The 20690-nt window shown below is 36.6% G+C and overlaps 1 protein-coding gene across 2 annotated transcripts in view; it reads right to left on the reverse strand.

The window, feature by feature from the left end:
- ANKRD45 (ankyrin repeat domain 45) overlaps positions 1-20690 on the reverse strand; it is a 48019-nt gene that overhangs the window by 21976 nt on the left and 5353 nt on the right. For both annotated transcript variants that reach the window (XM_042976512.1, XM_042976511.1), the window contains exons 2-3: positions 17562-17934; positions 2520-2687 (exon numbers count right to left, since the gene is read on the reverse strand). In XM_042976512.1, coding sequence (XP_042832446.1) covers positions 2520-2687; positions 17562-17919 — 526 coding nt within the window. In that variant the 5' untranslated portion in view covers positions 17920-17934. The remainder of the gene's footprint in view (positions 1-2519; positions 2688-17561; positions 17935-20690) is intronic.

Below are 20690 nucleotides of genomic sequence, written 5' to 3' on the forward strand. Positions count from 1 at the left end.
TTTCTATTCTCCCAGCTCCCCCTCTCATTTTTCTGATAAGCAAGTTCCTTATTGCTACCAGATGAATCTTCCTAAATATCACTTTCATCTTCTTCCTTTTCTACATACAAACTTTCAATGGCTCCCAGTAGTTACAGAAATGAAATGAAAACACCTTAGCCTGACATTTAAGGGTATAATCTGGCTATAATAATAGCATCAACATTTTTTTTTAATGTTTTTATTTTTTGAGAAAGAGAGAGACAGAGCACAAATAGGGCAGGGCCAGGGATAGACACAGAATACAAAGCAGGCTCCAGGTTCTGACCTGTCAGCACAGAGCCCGACGCGTGGGCTCGAACCCACAAGCAGTAAGATCATGACCTGAGCCAAAGTCAGACGTTCAACCAACTGAGCCACCCAGGTGCTCCAATAGCACCAGCATTTTTCAAGTGCTGATCACACACCAGGCCTTGTGGTAAGTGCTTTATATCATCTCATTTCATTCCTCACAACTAACCCCAAGAGGTAGGAACTATTATTGGCTCCCTTTACTGGAAAATAAAACTGAGGTATAAAGAATTTAAGGATCTCATCTGAGGTCACATAGGTTTCAAGTGGAAACACCAGTATTTAAACTCAAGCAATTTGATTCAAAAGTGCATGTACTTACTCTTTTACAATTCCATCTGTGCAGTAACCCACCCTTGCAAATTATGATTTTCTTTTCCAGTAAGGCAATCTCATCACTGTCCTCCAAAATGCCACTTTCATTCCCAGCCCACAGATTTTGCTCACACCCTGTCTCCTTCTATTGGATTAAAATCCCACTCATTCTCCAAGGCCCAGCTCAACTCCAACATGTTCAGACTTCACGTTCTCTGACAACCCCATAGCATGTACCACCTGCTCTGCTGATTTTAACCCTTACTCATAGTCTTTCTTATGTTGTTACTTATGTCTATAGCTTATCATCCTCCACCTAACAAATGTCCAGAGGGAAGGAACAACCCGTTGTACCTACGACAATGCTACGCTCATAGTGGGCATTTAATAAATCCTCGCTGAAAGCAAAATTGCAGATAACTATGCAAAATGAATGCCATGAACTTCACAAGTACTGGATTTTTTTAACCAGTGTGTATACACATACATAGTTACACAGGTATTATCTCCCTGAAATCTCTAAGCTATGTTCTATAGGGTTGCGAAAATGAATTAAGCAAAATATCACTAAAATTCAAAAGAGCACAGCTTTCTGACCTTTGACTGAAGCATTAACATTCATGCAGAAAAGTGCAAAAATTATAAATGTACAACTCAATGAATTTTCACAAATGAACACACCATGTAACTAGCAGCCAGATTAAGAAAAAAACTACTACATCCTAGAAGTTCCCTCATGCTAGACAGGTAACTGCTATTCTGACTTCTAACACTATAGATTAATTTTGCCTGGAAAATCATTTTAAGTTATTATAACTTTCTACCTGGGAAAGCAAACATATGACTCAAATATGCCATTTAAAAAAAAAGTTGAGGAATGGTCCATTCAACCTAAGTCTCTCAGGAAATGGCCCTCAACATAAACCATATATATATATATTATATATACATATTATATATAATATATATATATTCTTATAGGAAATTATTGTTGAAATTGTTAGAAGTTAGTCAATCAACTAGCTTTCAATATGTACAGTTTCTATTAAGTACAATGTTGGAGGCCAATAGCAAAATAGCAAAAAAAAAAAAAAAAAAAAGGAAGATTTCACACATCACCACCAGTGACTTGTGATTATATCTACAAATAAAACATGGTGGCAAAAGGTGAAAATGCTAATAATCTCTTGCTTTGTTGATGGTATAACCTATCACTCATAAGGAAAAAAAATCCATCACTCAGTCTGTTTGCTACTGTCATTAGCTAGATCCCAAGACCTGACCTTCATTGCCCACTTGCTTGTACTCACCAATCCCTGTTGCACATTTTTCCTTAAGCTCCTTTCTGGCTTATCTCTTAACTCAGGCAAATGGAAACCGAAACCACCCCTCAAGTATAGGAACTGCCCTGAAAGACCACCAGCCCAGACCACGCAGACTAGTTTCAGCATAACCCCTGACTCATGCCTGTGCAGATGCACTGTAGAGTGACCTCCAAAATGACCGACAACTACCTTTACCTTATTATAATACTAAAATCTCCACCCAAGGAGGAGCACGAGCCTCATTTGCATAACATACAACATATGTATAGGCCTGTTTCCTTAAGGTGCATGTGGGATCTTATGTGCACCTCTACAAACCATGACAAGGATCCCCTTGTTAAATATTCATCTTAACCCTAAATTAAAGAAACCCACTCACACTTGCTTGGGGAGTCGCAGCTTTGGAAGTTCTTCCTTGTGATCTCCTAATTTGCTGCAAATAAAGCTTCCTTTTTGCAACAACTCTCCTGGTGTAGTTTCTATCTGTGACTCACCAAGGAACAAACTCATGTTGGTTCAGTTACACCACTACCTTGTAGGCTTCCTTACCTGCCCAGTCCAGGAATTCAACACACTCAGTCTGGGAATACCGAGCAGCAACATCTCGAGCTCTTTCTTCCCGAAAGTTCAGAGCTTCTATATCAACATCCAATTCCACAAGTGCTTTCAAAGTTTCCAAACGACCCCAGGCTGCAGCACAGTGTAAGAGTGTGTAACCTAACAAATAGAATGAAGATGGTCAGGTCAAATAGACTACTACATTGTTTTAGGCCATTTTATTGAACAGAAGATCACAATGGCAATCAAGTATTAAACAATTACTGTGGGCCAGGCACTATTTTAAGTACTTTATATATAGTAAACTCATTTACTTCATAAAAACCCTATGAAGTCAGAACTATTATAATCCCCACTTTAAAGATAAGGAAACTGAGGTCCAGAAACTTGCCTGAGGAACACAGCCAGTAAATGACAGGTGAAAGATACCAACACAGGCAGCCTGAAGTCTAAGCTTTTCAACATTTCTAAGGAAGACAGCAACATCCCTAGCAGTAATTTATTTTGGAGCACAATTAGACCAATGACTTTAGTCTAAGGGATTGTCTGCAAACTCTAATTGCTAACATTATTGTTATTTTTTAAAATTTAAATCCAAGTTAGTTAATATACAGTGTAATAATGATTTCAGGAATAGAATTTAGGGATTTATCACTTACAGATAACACCCAGTGCTCATCTGAACAAGTGCCCCCCTTAATGCTCCTTGCCCATTTAGCCCATCCCCCCACCCAATAGCCCCTCCAGTAACCCTCAGTTTGTTCTCTATATTTAAGAGTCCCTTATAGAGACACCTGGGTGGCTCAGTTGGGTAAGCATCCAACTTCGGCTCAGGTCATGATCTCCAGTCCGCGAGTTTGAGCCCTGAGTCAGGCTCTGTGCTGACAGCTCAGAGCCTGGAGCATACTTTGTATTCTGTGTCTCCCTCTCTCTCTCTCTCTCTCTCTCTCAAAAGTAAATAAACATTAAAAAAAAGTTTTTTTTAAAGAGTGCCTATGGTTTGTCTCACTGATTTTATATTATTTTTGTTTCCCTTCCCTTATTTTCATCTGTTTTGTATCTTAAATACCACATATGAGTGAAATCATATGATATCTTTCTCTGACTGACTTATTTCGCTTAGCATAACACACACTAGTTCCACCCATGTTGTTGCAAATGGCAAGATTTCATTCTTTTTGATTGTCGAGTAATACACACACACACACACACACACACACACACACACTAAGTCTTCTTTATCCATTCATCAGTTGATGGATATTTGGGCTCTTCCCATACTTTGGCTATTGTCAATAGTGCTGCTATAAACATTGAGATGCATGTGCCCCTTTGAAACAGCACACCTGTATCCCTTGGATAAATACCTAGTAGTGCAATTGCTGGGTCATAGAGTAGTTCTATTTTAAATTTTTTGAGGAACCTCCATACTGTTTTCCAGAGTGGCCGCACCAGTTTGCATTCCCACCAGCAGTGCAGAAGAGTTCCTCTTTGCGTCCTCACCAACATCTATTGTTGCCTGAGTTGTTAATTTTAGCCATTCTGACTGGTGTGAGGTGGTATCTCATTGTGGTTTTGATTTGTATTTCCCTGATGATGAGTGATGTGGAGCATCTTTTCATGTGTCTGTTAGCCATCTGGATGTCTTCTTTGGAAAAGTGTCTATTCATGTCTTTTGCCCATTTGTTTACTGGATTATTTGTTTTTTGGGTGTTGAGTTTGATAACTTCTTTATAGATTTTGGATACTAACCCTTTATCTGATATGTCATTTGCAACTATCTTCTCCCATTCTGTTGGGTGCCTTTTAGTTTTGCTGACTGTTTCCTTTGCAGTGCAGAAGATTTTTATCTTGATGAGGTCCCAATAGTTCATTTTTGCTTTTAATTCCCTTGCCTTTGGAGATGTGTCAAACAAGAAATTGCTGCAGCTGAGGCCAAAGAGGTTATTGCCTGTTTTCTCCTCTAGGATTTTGATGGCTTCCTGTCTTACATTTAGGTCTTTCATCCATTTTGAGTTTATTTTTGTGTCTGGTGTAAGAAAGTGGTCCAAGTTCATTCTTCTGCATGTCGCTGTCCAGTTTTCCCAACGCCATTTGCTGAAGAGACTTTTTTCCATTGGATATTCTTTCCTGCTTTGTCAGTTGCCATATATTTGTGGGTCCATTTCTGGGTTCTTTATTCTATTCCATTGATCTATGTGTCTGTTTTTGTGCCAGTACCATACTGTCTTGATTATTACAGCTTTGTAATACAGCTTGAAGTCTGGCATTGTATTGTCTCTAGCTTTGGTTTTCTTTGTCAGGATTGCTTTGGCTATTTGGGGTCTTTTCTGGTTCCATACAAATTTTAGGATTGTTTGTTCTAGCTCTGTGAAGAATGCTGGTGTTATTTTGATAGGGATTGCATGCTAGCATTATTATTAATACAATCATACAAATTATGACAACTATGTGTGCCTTTGGTTTGGAAATTAATCATCTGAATTAAAACTGAAAACATGACCCATCAAATTAGAAAGTTGTTTTTTAGACTAACTGAGGCAACTACTATGGGGGTGAAAAACAGGGAGGCATCATTAAAATGTTTTCACACTGGCTTAAAAAAATCAAGTCACAAGTTCATGGTTTCAACCTACCCACAGGATGTATTTATGACTCATTTAACCGGCCAAAGAGGCATATACTACTACTATAAAAAGAATTGAGCAAAAGAATGAATAGATGTATTGAATCTATTAAGTACTGGGCACTTTATGTACCACTACTTCATTTACACCTTCACTAACCTTCTGAAGTCAGTGTTGTTAGCTCCATTAAAAGATACAGAGGAAAGTGAAGGTTAGAGATGCTATACATTGCCCAAGGCCACACTCGTAGTAAGTAGCCAAAGCAAGATTCAAACCCAGGTCTGTTGCCAAATAAAGGGTTTATAAGTAGTAGAAAACAACACCTAAATGTTTGTCACTGAGTACAGCAGGGAAAGAGAGGCTAATGATTCCTCCACTTTCTTCCAGAAACCTCTCCTTGGCTCCCTACTTGCCATATTCCCACAATTCCAGTTCTGCTTTACATCAAGGTGTAAACTACCTTTGGCTTGAGGATATCATAACCAGAAGGGTTAATAAAGGAATCAAAAATAAGATGAAGTGAACTACTCTGGATCAGCCAAAATTGGAATTACCTCCCCTCTTTGGCCCAACCTTTCTTTTAGTATCACAACAAGTGAGAAATTTCAAAAACCAAGAGATAGACACTGGCCCAAGAACTTCATTTTTCCTTTATCCTCTACAAAATGGGGGGCGTGGGGCAAGAAATACCCTGATACCACCCTTATTCTTGCTTTCTGCATGAAGTCTTCAATGAGCTGAAAAGTCCAGGGCCCCTGATTTGCTGGGGGAGGGAAACACTATCTACAGACAAGATGCTGCTAATATGACCAAGAAGACATTCCAAGTGAGATGTTCTGGCTCCTTATGCTGCTTTTCTCAAGGCTAATGTTACAGGCCACTGGTAACATCTAATTTTTTTTCCTATTTAATATGCATAGTTTAAAAACAAGAAAATATATTTCTAAACAAAAGAGGATTTTAACAAAAAATTTACATGTTTTTAAAACACCTTTACATGTTTTTCCCCTTGTTGAAGATGGCCTCTTTTCTAGAAAGAAACACACAGATGCTTGTAGTACATTAAGCCCATTGCTGTCCCAGAAGAAGAAAAATATTTAAATCAGATTATTTCAAAAGCATCCATATGAGAAAGGGATTTTCCTAACGTCCTCCATAATGTTGTCAATGAGCAATGGATCCCAGGAGAGGGATATAAGGAAGGCCACATGTTAGAAATCCTAGTAGCAAGAAAGGTACCATAAATGGAACTGGGAAGGATTAGGGTTAATTCTTTTTTTTTAATACAAAATTTATTGTCAAATTGGTTTCCATACAACACCAAGTGCTCATCCCAACAGATGCCCTCCTCAATACCCATCACCCACCCTCCTCTCCCTCCCACCCCCATCAACCCTCAGTTTATTCTCAGTTTTTAAGAGTCTCCCATGGTTTGCCTCCTTCCCTCTCTGTAACTTTTTTTTTCCTTCCCCTTCCCCTCCCCCATGGTCTTCTGTTAAGTTTCTCTGGATCCACATGAGAGTGAAAACATATGGTATCTGTCTTTCTCTGTATGACTTATTTCACTCAGCATCACAGTCTCCCGTTCCATCCACGTTGCTACAAAAGGCCATATTTCATTCTTTCTCATTGCCATGTAGTATTCCATTGTGTATATAAACCACAATTTCTTTATCCATTCATCAGTTGATGGACATTTAGGCTCTTTCCATGATTTGGCTATTGTTGAAAGTGCTGCTATACACATTGGCGTACAAGTGCGGATTAGGGTTAATTCTAATTGAAAAATAATCCCTTTGTGGAATACTACTACTTACTAAATAGAAAGGGAGTCAACTGAGCAGGTAGTTCATAGTAAGGCAAAAGATCAGACAAGAAAAGGAATCTTTTCCTCCATACAGGCACTGTTATCCACTCACTACAATCCTATAAAGTAGGCACTAGCATTGTTCTCATTTATAGATAAGAAAACAAAAAAAGAAGATAAGTACTTTTCTCTGGGTTGCTGTAAGTTTTTTTTTAATGTTTACTTATTTTTGAGAGAGAGTGAGAGCAAGTGAGTGAGAAGGGGCGGGGGGGGGGGGGACAGAAGATCGAAAGCGGGCTTTGTCACAAACCATGAGATCATTCATGACCTGAGCTGAAGTCAGACACTGAGTCACCCAGGAGCCCCCAGCATTGCTATAAATTAATGAAGGTATATGGTAAGGTCAAAGTCCAAGAATGGGGATGATGAGTCAAAAACAAAAAATAGGCCATGAAGCAAAATACTCACGTATCCAGAATATTTCTCACAGCCTGCCTACCACCACCACTACCAGACTCTTTGAATTGCCCAAATTATGTTGTTCCATGCCTCTACAACTTTGCATATGCTGGGGTTTTTCTCTACCTGAAATAATAATTACAGTAATGAAATAAAATAATACCAGTATAACTTTAATGCTTACTTAGTATTAATACTGGTGTTTTATAAAATGGAATTCAGAATTCACTCTTTTAAATTAGTGAAACTATTTAATACATTTTAAATATGAAAATGTATAAACACAGGATATCAAAGAAAAGTATAAGTATGAAATCGATATGTTAAGTGTATATTTTCATTATATTAGCAATATAAATTATCAAACTGAAAAAAATAAGGATAAAAAACACTATAAAGAAATGTAATTAATCATGAAAGTTTCAAGTGAAACATTATGTGATTTTTCTAAATGTCCAACAATATCACCAAGATATTTTTGAACAATTTTTTTTTAGCTATTGAAGTTTTTCTCACTCAACATTAGTTGGAAGTGGTTATAAACTAAAACCAAGTATTTTACTTCAAATTATCTCACCTCTAATTTGAAGAGAGAGATCTCTGAATAGCTTTTTGCTCTTTTGCAAACACTGCAATCTTTTTATTAAGAGTAAGCTGTAATTTTTCCCCAGAGAAAATATTGCTGGTTCATATTTGTCTTTTTTAGTTTCTTCATGTAAAAGAGATTCCATTTCAGTTTTCTGATCAAATTCAAAATGATGAGATTCATATGTGACTTAGTTGGGAAGTTTTGGGACTCAGATTATTCTTACAACAGAAATTTTGCAAAGCCACAATATGGGCCATCCAAATTTGTAGACTTCAGTTTGGCTTTTTGTATACATTGAGCAATTAAATCATTTGTTTTTAATCCATACGTGACTCAAATTTCATTTTTTAAATACAAAATAATACTATTATACCTATAAAAAGACCAGTGTTTCAGTTACCTTAAAATAGTGGGTAAATATTCTAGAATATGCACAAGATTGTAATACTAAAATCTGATACTATGATTACTACACTGCCTGCCATGCCTTATCCCTCAACTCTCCTTTGTCTGGTAAATTCTTGGTCATTCTTCAGGATTCAATATAAGTATCGCCTCCTCTGTGAAGCCTTCCCTGACTGTGTCCAATACTTCCAGGTCAAGTTGATTTCTCTCTCCTCTAAGCTATCTCATACCTTATCTCACCATATAGTAATTACTTATATATTTACATATTTGTTTTCTGCTAAACTGTGAACTTGCCCAAGTCTGAGCCCAAGTCTGAATTCATTCATATTTCTATAACCTCAGCTCTGAGCACAAGGCTTGGCTGTTCCTCCACCCTTAATAAATGTTTGCTGATTTTATGTGGAAAGAAATTTTTAAACAATAATTTGTTCTGGCTATGCCTGCTTGAGTACAGTCGGGTTTAGTGACCAAAGCCTGGCCAGAACCAGAGGAGGTTCCATAATCAATAAACAAACTACAGAGATCTGTCCTTGGCCTCATAAGAAAACAAGGCATTTCCCAAAAGACCAGAAGTCAGGAAGATGTAACACAAAAGACCTCAAATAGCCAAAGCAACCTTGTGAAAAACAAAAAACAAAAAACAAAAAAACCCAGTATGGTACTGGCATAAAAATATACACATAGATCCATTGAACAGATAGAAAGCCCAGAAATGAACCCATAACTGTAGCCAATTAATCTTCAACCAAGTAGGAAAGATTATCCAATGGAAAAAAAGACAGACTCTTCAAGAAATGGTGCTGGGAAAACTGGACAGCAACATGCAAAAGAATGAAACTGGGCCACTTTCTTAAACCATACACAAAAATAAATTCAAAATGGATACAAGACCTAAATGTGAGACAGGAAACCATAAATATCTTAGAGGAGAATACACACAGTAACCTCTTTGCTATCAGTAGCAACTTCTTTCTAGATGTTGTCTCTGGAGACAAGGGAAACAAAAGCAAAAATAAATTATTGGGACTTCATCAAAATAAAAAGCTTCTGCACAGGGAAGGAAACAATCAACAAAACTAAAAGGCAACTTATGGCATGGGGGAAGATATTTGCTAATGACATATCTGATAAAGGGTTAGTATCCAAAATATATAAATAACATAAAACTCGACATCCAAAAGATGAATAATCCAATTTAAAAATGGGCAAAAGAAATGGATAGACACTTTTCCAAAGAAGACATACTGATACCTGAAAAGATGCTCCACATCACTCATCATCAGGGAAACAAAAATCAAAACTACAACGAGATATCACCTCACACCCATCAGAATGGCTAAAATCAACCACTCAAGAAACAACAGGTGTTGGTGAGGATGTGGAGAAAGAGGAAACCTCTTGCATCGTTGGTGGAAATGCAAACTAGTGCAGCCACTTTGGAAAACAGTATGGAGGTTCTTCAAAAAGTTAAAAATAGTACTAACTGAGGATCCAGCAATTGCACTAGTAGGTATTTATCAAAAAAAGACTAAAATACCAATTCAAAGTGATACATGCACCCAAATGTTTATAGTAGCATTATCTACAATAGCCAAACTATGGAAACAGCCCAAGTGTTCACTGATGGATGAATAGATAAAGATTTGTCATGTATGTAAGTACATATGCATACATACATACATACATACATACATACATACATACAATGGAATATTACTCAGCCATCAAAAAGAATGAAATCTTGCCATTTGCAATGACATGGATGGAGTTAGGGAGTATTACACTAAGTGAAATAAGTCAGAAAAAGATAAATACCATATGATTTCACTCATATGTGAAATTTAAAAAACAAAACAAACTAACAAAGGGGAGAGAAAGAGAGAGAGGGAGGCAAACCAAGAAAGAGACTCTTAACTATAGAGAACAAACTGATGGTTACCAGAGGGGAGGTGGCGGGGGGAATGGGTTATGGGGATTAAGGAGTGCACTTGCTGAGATGAATGATGTATGGAAGTGTTGAATTGCTATATTTTATACATGAAACTAATATTATACTGTATGTAAACTAACTGGAATTTAAGTAAAAACTTAAAAAAAAACATAAGTAACTTCTGGGACATCCTTAGGAGGGAGAACAAACTTATGATCACAGAGGCAACTGTGGGGCCCATCTCTGTTGGTATAGATGCAAGCCTGGATACTTCGCAGTTCTATGAACAAGGCATTTATTATGATCCAAACTGCAGCAATGAAGACCTGGACATGATATTCCAGTGGTTGGCCATGGTTTTGAAGGAGCAAAATCGGGTAACAATAAATCCTGGATTGTCAAGAACAGCTGGGGTATAGACTAGGGCATAGATGGCTACATAATGATCGCCAAAGACCAGGATAACCACTGTGAAACTGCCTCCGTGGCCAGCTTTCCTACTGTGTGGGATGATGGTAATAAAGAAGCCCTTGATTAGGAAGAGAATATGCAAAAGAGGAATTTTATCTTAACACTGACCATATTTTATTGTGTGGGGTAAAGCAGCTGAACCACTGAAGATCCAAGTGTGATTTGATTCTGTGACATTTTACATTGGTAAATGTTCCTCTCTCATTATCACTGTAAACAGCTTTGTATGAATCTGTCTGATAACTTGTGAATGTTCATGTTTTAAAACAATGTATGAAATCAGCAAAACTAAAAGGCAACCAATGGAATGGGAGAAGATATTTGCAAATAACATATCAGATAAAGGGTTAGTATCCAAAATCTGTAAAGAACTTACCAAACTCAATACTCAAAACACAAATAATCCAGTGAAGAAATGGGCAAAAGACAAGAATAGATGCTTTTCCAAAAAAAAGACATCCAGATGGCTAACAGACACATGGAAAAATGCTCAATATCACTCATCTTCAGGGAAATACAAATCAAAACCACAATGAGATACCACCTCACACCAGTCAGAATGGCTAAAATTAGTAACTCAAGCAACGGCGGATGTTGGTAAGGATGCCGAAGAACCCTTTTGCACCGCTGGTGGAACACAAACTGGTGCAGCCACTCTGGAAAACAGTATGGAAGTTCCTCAAAAATTAAAAATAGAAATACCCTACGACCCAGCAATTGCACTACTAGGTATTTATCCAAAGGATGCAGATGTGCTGTTTCAAAGGGGCACATGCACCCCAATGTTTACAGCAGCACAATCAACAATAGCCAAAGTATGGGAAGAGCCCAAATGTCCATCATTGAATGAATGGATAAAGATGTGGTGTGTGTGCGTGTGTGTGTATATATATATATATATATACACACACACACACAGACACACACAATGGAGTATTACTTGGCAATCAAAAAGAATGAAATCTTGCCATTTGCAACAACATGGATGGAACTAGAGTGTATTATGCTAAGTGAAATTGGTCAGAGAAAGAAAATATCATATGACCTCACTCATAGGTGGAATTTAGGATAAAAAACAGATGAACGTAAGGGAAGGGAAGCAAAAATAATAGAAAAACAGGGAGGGGGCAAAACATAAGAGACTCAAACACAGAGAACAAACTCAAGGTCACTGGAGGAGTTGTGGGTCAGGGGAGGGGCTAAATGGGCAAGAGGCATTAAAGAGGACACTTGGGATGAGCACTGGGTGTTATATGTAGGGGATGAGTCACTGGATTCTACTCCTGAAATCATTATTGCATTATATGCCAACTAACTTGGATGTATAGTAAATAAATAACAAATAAAATAAAACCATGTGTTAAGTTTTACCTTATAAAATAAAACCGTTTGAAAGTGAAAGAAAGAAAGAAAAAGGGAAGGGAAGGAAGGAAAGGACAAAAGAAAGAAGAGAATGGTTGTATGGGCAGAGAATGGCTATAAGTATTGGTTATTTCCCTCATGAGCATATGGCTGACTGGGAGCTGCAGGTTGCTGCCAGGATCACAAAAGTATCACACTGCTTATTGCTAGACTGAGGAAAGATCAAAATTCAAAGTGTGGTTTGTACTGAATGTGTATCAGTTTCACACCATCGTAAAGTTGAAAAATTGTAAGACAAGCCATCATTAAGTCAGGAACTATCTGTGGTCCCCCCTTATCCGCAATTTCACTTTTCACAGTTGTGGGCACCTGCAGCCAACAGCGGTCTGGAAGCAGATGATCCTGCTTCCAATGTACCATCAGAAGGTCAATAGCATCCTATTGCTATGTCACAATGCCTACGTCATTCACTTCATCTCATCACGTAGGCATTTTATCATCTCATATCATCACAAGAAGGGTGAGTGCAGTACAATAAGGTATTTTGAGACACATTTACATAACTTTTATTATAGCATAATTTTTCTGTTTTATTATTAGTTATTATTAATCTCATACTGTGCCTAGTTTATGAGTTAAACTTTATCATAGAATATATATGTATAGAAAAAAAACATAGTATATATAGGGTTTGGTACTATCTGCAGTTTTAAGTAGCCACCAGGGTCTTAGAATGTATGCCCCAGGGATAAGAGGAAACTACTGTACTTGAATAATCACCTTCGTACATGTTTCCTTGTGAGATGTGTGAGATTTTCTCAAAGATATATATCTAGAAATGGGATTCTAGATCATAGGGTACATCTATTTGCAACTTTATATGAATGTTCTTCAAAGTGGTTATACAATTTACACTCCTTCCAGCAGAGTAAAAGAATTCCCACTTCCCCTACCTTCACCAGTACTCAATGCTGTCAGATATTAACATTTTTATCAAGCTACCAGTAGCGGTAGCTCATTGTTGAAATTTGCATTTTAATAGTGAATTTGAGGACATTTTTATATACCTATTGGCCATGAACATTTCTCTTCCGTGAATTGTTTGTTCCTATCTCTTGGGATCCTCTCTCTCTGCCCCTTTCTCTGCTCTGACTCTCACCCAAAATAAATAAATAAACTCTTTAAATAAATAAATAAATAAATAAATAAATAAATAAATAAACAAACAAACATTTTAAAAACATATATATATACACGTATGTTTATATATATGATATATTTTTCCTTTAATAACTTTGTTTTCATGTCTTATTTTAAGATACTGAGTGATATCTCAAGAATATAACAATCCTCCTCTATGTTTCACAAAGTTTGAAGTTTTCTCTTTTCACGTTCATATCTTGCATGAAACTGTAATTGATTTTTGTGCACAGTACAACGTAGGATCGAATTTAATTTTTTTTCAGATGAATAACCACTGTTCTCCACATATTAAATAGCTCATCATTTCCCCACTGAAATTTAGGGTCAGCTTCTCAGTTTGTATTTTTTAAAAACCTTAATGTGATATTAATTAGATTGATAAGTTAATTTGGAAGAAATTGCCTCTTTATGATATTTAATCTCACTGTCTAAAACATATATTTAATCTGGGTATTCTTTGATGTAATTCAATAAAGTTTAAAGTTTTTGCCATAAATGTCTTACAATTCTTTTTTTTTTTTTTTTTTTTTTTATTTTTTTTTTAATATATGAAATTTACTGTCAAATTGGTTTCCATACAACACCCAGTGCTCATCCCAAAAGGTGCCCTCCTCAATACCCATCACCCACCCTAGTCTTACAATTCTTTTATCAGATTTATTCCTAATCTCTGTACAGTTTTGCTGTGAATAAGATTTGTATTTTTATTATAGTATCTGATCATTGATGGTTTATAGAAAGCTACTGATCTGGGATATTGGTCTTATGTTCATATTCTTGCTAAATTGAATTCTATTAGTACTAATAGTACACTCCCTTGGAGGGAGTTTCATTTCTTCCACTCAGATCCTTATATTCAGTAGTTTACTGGTAAATATTTACCAACTAGTTCTCTGGGAAGAAATCCTTGATTTGTACCATTAGCAATTTCCATGATATATATATACTCCTAACATGGCCAACTTCAAGCTACCAATGCGATGTCAACGAATTACAAACCCCCTGAAATTTTAACAATCAGCTTGCAAGAGCAGGTTAAAGCCAGCTCCAGTACAGTACAGTGTTAGGTCTCTTATTTATTTTTCTTGTCTTACTGTACTAGCTAGGACTGCCACTATAATGACAAATAAAAGCCATGATAGTGAATATCATAGTCTTGTTTCTGATTTAATGAATGTTTCTAAAGATTCAGTATCAGGTAACCTTGCTTCAGGTTTTTGATAGAGAGCTTTAAGGAAGGTTTCTTCTATTTCCCTAAGAGCTTTCATGATGAATGAATGCAACATTGTTTTCAAAAAGACTCTTCTACATCTATTGAAATGATCGTGCAATTTTGTTCATTTAGTCTTTTAATGTAGTGAATTACACTAATATTTTGTCTAATGTTAAAATCAACCTTGCATTAATGGGATAAATCCAACCTAGTACAATACATTTTGTAATACACAATCTTAGATTCAATTTGTTAATATTTTACGATGTTTGAATCTTTGTTATTAAATGAAATTGGCCTATAGTTATTCTTTCTACTACTCTCCTTAACTAGTTTTGCTATAAAAGTTCTATCTCTCATAAAATAAATTAAGCAGTTTTCCAACTCTTTATATTCTCTGAACATTGTATAAGCTAGAGATTACCTATTCCCTAAAAGTGCAATAAACCTTACCTTTTAAAATATCTGAGCCTAGAGTAAGGTGGGGGTGGAGAAAGGAGGCCTATTTTTATTACTTACTCATTTTTTTTTCAAAATAACCATTGATCTAGTCAAGATTTCTATTTTTTTTCTTGAATTAATTTTGGTAATTTACACTTTGTAAGAAAATTGTCTATTTCATCCAAGTTTCCAAATGTATTGTTATAGTTATTTATAATATTTTCTAATGATTTTTGAAGTCTTAGCTTTTCCTTTGTGAATGCTCTATTTTTAAAAATTCCAAATATTATTTATGCTCTCGATCTCTCTGATATTATCAAATATCAAAAATCACCCAATATTATCAAAGGTTTTTCAACTCTGTTGAAAGCAGATTTGGGATTTTTGTTGTTGCTGTTGTTTACTTTCTACAGTTTATTTATTTTTTATAATTTACATCCAAGTTAGTTAGCACATGGTGCAATAATGATTTCAGGAGTAGATTCCTTAAGCCCCTTGCCCATTTAGCCCATCCCCCCTCCCACAACCCTTCCAACAACCCTCTGTTTGTTCTCTATATTTAAGAGTCTCTTCTTATGTTTTGTCCCCCTCCTTGTTGTCATATTATTTTTGCTTCCCTTCCCTTATGTTCATCTGTTTTGTGTCTTAAAGTCCTCATATGAGTGAAGTCATATGATATTTGTCTTTCTCTGAGTAATTTCACTTAGCATAATACTCTCTAGTTCCATCCATGTAGTTGCAAATGGCAAGATTTCATTCTTTTTGATTGCCAAGTAATACTCCATTGTATATATACATATATACAATCTTCTTTATCCATTGATCAGTCAGTGGACATTTGGGCTCTTTCCATACTTTAGCTATTGCTGATAGTACTGCTATAAACATTGGGGTACATGTGTCCCTTTGAAACAGCACACCTGTATCCCTTGGATAAATACCTAGTAGTGCAATTGGTGGGTCATAGGGTAGTTCTATTTTTAATTTTTTGAGGAACCTCCATACTGTTTTCCAGAGTGGCTGCACCAGTTTGCATTCCCAAGCAGATTTTGGTTTTGTTGATCCTCTCTATTGTTTCTTTATTTTCAATATCATTACTTCTACTTTTTTCCTACTCTTCTTCTACTTTCTTTGGAAGAAAGTTGTTCTTTTTTTCTAACTCCTTGAGTTAAATGCCTTGCTTATGATTTTCAATGTTTCTTATATTCTATTATATGTATTAAGCTAAAATTTAAATTTTAGTTTTATTCCACAGGCTCTGACATGGACTGATCCTCTTGTCACCTAAATATTTCATAATTTCTAGTGTAACTTCTACGACCAACATATAATTTAAAGAGTGCTTCTGTTTTCCAAATTATAGGGGATTTTCAGTTCTCTTTTCATTACTACTTTCTAATCTTATTTAATTATGTTTAGAGAACAAACACACATGCTCTAGATTCTTTGATATTTGTTGAGACTTCCTTTATGGACTTAATTGTGATCAATTTTTTAAAATGTTCCATGGGAGCATTAAGAAAATACATATTCCTGGGGCGCCTGGGTGGCTCAGTCAGTTAAGCATCCGACTTTGGCTCAGGTCATGATCTCAAGGTTTGTGAGTTCAAGCCCCGCCTCAGGCTCTGGGCTGACAGCTCAAAGCCTGGAGCCTGCTTCGGATTCTGTGTCTCCCTCTCTCTCTGTCCCTCCTCCTCTCACTCTCTGTCTCTCTCTCAAAAATAAATAAATACTTAAGAAAAATTCTTGGCGGGGGCACCTGGGTGGCTCAGTTGGTTAAGCATCCGACTTCAGCTCAGGTCATGACCTTGCAGTTCATGAATTTGAGCCCCTCATCAGGCTCTGTGCTGACAGTTCAGAGCCTGGAGCCTGCTTCAGATTCTGTGACTCCCTCTCTCTGCCCCTCTCCTGTTGATACTCTGTCTCTCTCTGTTTCTCTCTCTCTCAAAATAAATAAACATTAAAAAATATTTTAAAATGTTTTTAAATGTATATTCCGTATTTTCTGGAAGTCATTGTTATTTTTAATTTTCTTCAATGACCATATTTGCAACCTGAAAAAAAAAAAGGTGACTGAATAAAAAGAGATAATTAGATCATGACTACAAAACTAAAAAATCTTCAAAGGAGTGATAATATTATTATTAAGCACTTATTATATATCAACTTAGCATGTGCCAATTACAGTGATAAGATATTTATATTTACTGTCTTTTTTAATCCACACAGCATCCTACAAGGAAAATACAATCATTATCCCCATTTTGCAGATGAAGAAACAGAAGCACCAAAACATTAGGTAACTTGCCCAAGTCACACTGCTAATCACGAGTGAAGTCTACGTACTTATCTACTGAGCTATATCGTCATGTACACAGATACCCACATTTTCATATATATGCATATGTATATAATATATGTAAAATATAAGCAGGCATAGCAAATTCATCCAACTTTAAATATAGTACATAGCATCTTTAGGTAGTCATAAGTAATACTGATGAGAGAAAAAAGACAAAATACCTCTGGTGGTTTTTTCGTTCAGATTCACACCATATTTTGCCAAAGCTCTAATCACATCACTTTGCCCAGCCATGCAAGCTGCATACAACAAATTTCTCCCAATGATGTCTTCTTCCAAGAGTAGCTGCATGGCCTGTTCATGATGAGGGTTCTCAGGATCCTCAAAAATCTTCTGCAAACCTTCTACATCCCCTGTGAGGGCAGGTTGTAAGACAGGATTAAGGGTGCCTGTTTCTTCTGGTTCTTTCGATTCTCCTTCATCATCACCTTCTTCTTCTTCATCATCTTCTTCTTCTTGCTGTGAGGAAAATATTGATCTTTCTGAACTCTCTGACTCTGGAGGTCCGTCTGGCTCCATTAACTCCAAAATTACCTGAGGCCAAAAAAAAAAAAAAAAAGTAATAGAAATCTCTCAAACAAATCAGTATTTGTTTATTCCATTAGTCAGCTGATAATACAGATAGGATGAAAATACTTAACTGGCTGAAAATAATTATAACAGTAAATTCAACAGGAACAGAAGAAGAAACAGATCAATGTGGGCTAGATTCATTAGGAAAAGATTGAAAGAGAAATTGAAAAGAATGTTAAAGAGACTCACCTGCCTAAACAAGGGTCCATGTTGGGGAAAAGTGAGAAATATAGTGGGATTATTGGAGCCAGATTAAAACTTTAAACGTTAGGTACTGACACTGACAGAATTATTCACTCAGTAATGCTTACTGAAAGCTTACTAATATACTACGTGCTATGTAGGCACTAAGTAAATTACAAAGAAGAATCAAATTTATTTCCTGGCCTCAGTGACTATGTCAAAGGAGAAAATATCACATGCACAAAATAAGTGTGATAAAAGGTAACAAGTGTTAAGTATCATAAGACATGAAGTATGCTATGGTAGTTCAGAAGGGATGAGATTAATTCCAGGTACAATTAATCACAGAATTCTTAGTGTTCCCTCTGGCAGAACACATATTAAATTGGTAATGATTCAGAGAACAGTAGCCTTCATATGTATAAGTCCCCTTCATATGTATAAGAATGTTTGTAGGGGCACCTGGGTGGCTCAGTTGGTTAGGCATCATACTCCTGATTTTGGCTCAGGTCATGATCTCGCAGTTCAGGAGACTGAGCCCCAAGTCCGGCTCCATGCTAACAGTATGAAGCCTGCTTAGGATTCTCTCTCCCTCTCTCTCTGCCCCTCCCCTGCTAGCGCTCTCTCTCTCCCCCTCTCTCTCCAAATAAATAAATAAACATTTTTTAAAAATATTAAAAAAAAAAAAAAAGAATGCTTGTAGCATCACTGTTCAAAACAACAAAAATCCCAGGCAGGAAAAAAAACAAAGCCCACGAACAGGAGCATAAACTGTGGCATATTCACACAAAATAATATATAGTAGTTAAATGAATAAATTAGGGTGATACCATGTGGTCAGCTTATAACACAGCTCCCAATGACCCTCACCCTGCCTCCTGGTATTCATACCCTTGTGTAATTCCCTCCCTTTGAATGCAGGCTGGATATAGCAACTCTCTTCTAATGAGAATACACCAACAGTGATGGGATGTTATTTCCATAATTTAGTTATAACAGACTGTGACTTAGGTCTTGTTGGTATTCTCTCCCTGGCTCTTCTCACATAGTATGATGGGCAGGGCCACCTTTCAAGGAACAGAGGGCAACCTCTGGCCAACAGCCAGTAAGGAATGGAAGTCCTGAATCCATTAGCCCATGAGGAACTTAACTCTGACAACAATCATTGATAGAGTTTGGAAGTGGATCTGCCCCAGGTGAACTTTGAGATAACTGTGGTCCCATGTAACACCTTGACTGTAGCCTCATGAGAGACACCAAAGTAAAAGATTTAGCTAAGTTGTGCCCTGATTCATGAGTCAGAGAAACTGGGAGATAAAGAACGTGTGCTGTTTTAAGCTACCAAGTCTGGGGGTAATTTGTCACACAAAAATAAATAGTTGAAGCACACAACGATATGAGTGAATCTTAGCAATACAATATTAGTAGGAAAAAGTAAATCCAAAAGACTATATGTATCAAGATCTATTTTTGTAAAGTTCAAAGCAATTAAAATTAAAGTGGACTTTTTAGGAATGTGAATAGACTCAGTAACACTAGTTTTTAAAAAAGAAGAAAAGCAAGGGGCACCTGGGTGGCTCAGTCAATCAAGTGTCCGACTTCAGCTCAGGTCATGATCTTGCAGTTCATGGGTTCAAGCCCTGCGTCAGGCTCTGTGCTGACAGCTCAGAGCCTGGAGCCTGCTTCAAATTCTGTGTCTCCCTCTCTCTCTGCCCCTCCCCCACTCGCACTCTGTCTCTCTCTCTCTCTCCCTTTCAGAAATAAACATTAAAAAAATTTTTTTTAAAAAAGAAGAAAAGCAAAATTCAACACAAGATTCAGGATCATGTTTATGGTGGGAGGATAGGGGGAAGACACAGGAAATGGGATAAATGGCTTCATATATTTAGTAAAGAATATGGCATTTAAGCTGGGCCATAGAGAATGGGAAAGATTTGGTCATTCAGAAGTCAGAAGGAAGGGAAATCTACTGAGGCAGAATAACATCTCTATCTCACATAGCCCTACACTAATCTCTACCTTCACTAAATGTATATACTTGTAGGCTGTTGAAGTTAGGAATTCTTTGATTACAAATAACAGAAAAATAGTAAGATCAACTTCTAAAAGTAAAAGATTATTCTCTCACATAACAAGAAATTTAAAGGTGGAAATGGTTCATCAGCTAACTCTCCACCCCCAACACACACACACACACACACACACACACACACACACACACACACACACACACATATATTCTTAGATAACCCCAATTGAGAGGATTCTAGTGGAAGATAAGGCTAACGTCCCACCATGAAGGCCAGATACAAGACCCTCCTCCTCTCCATCGCAGCACAAGCTTGGAGGCAAGAACACAAATTAGGCTCGACCAATCAGCTGCTCAGTCCCAGGATCGTGACACTTCTTTTAGTGTTGTTTTTTTGATCGCTGCATTTTTTTACTGACATATAACATTGTATTAGTTTAAGGTATACAACATAATAATCTGATCTGTGTATATATCATAAAATGAATACAAAATGATTATAAAA

Source organism: Panthera tigris, chromosome F3 (genome assembly GCF_018350195.1).
Source record: "Panthera tigris isolate Pti1 chromosome F3, P.tigris_Pti1_mat1.1, whole genome shotgun sequence".
Classification (NCBI taxonomy): Eukaryota; Metazoa; Chordata; class Mammalia; order Carnivora; family Felidae; genus Panthera; species Panthera tigris.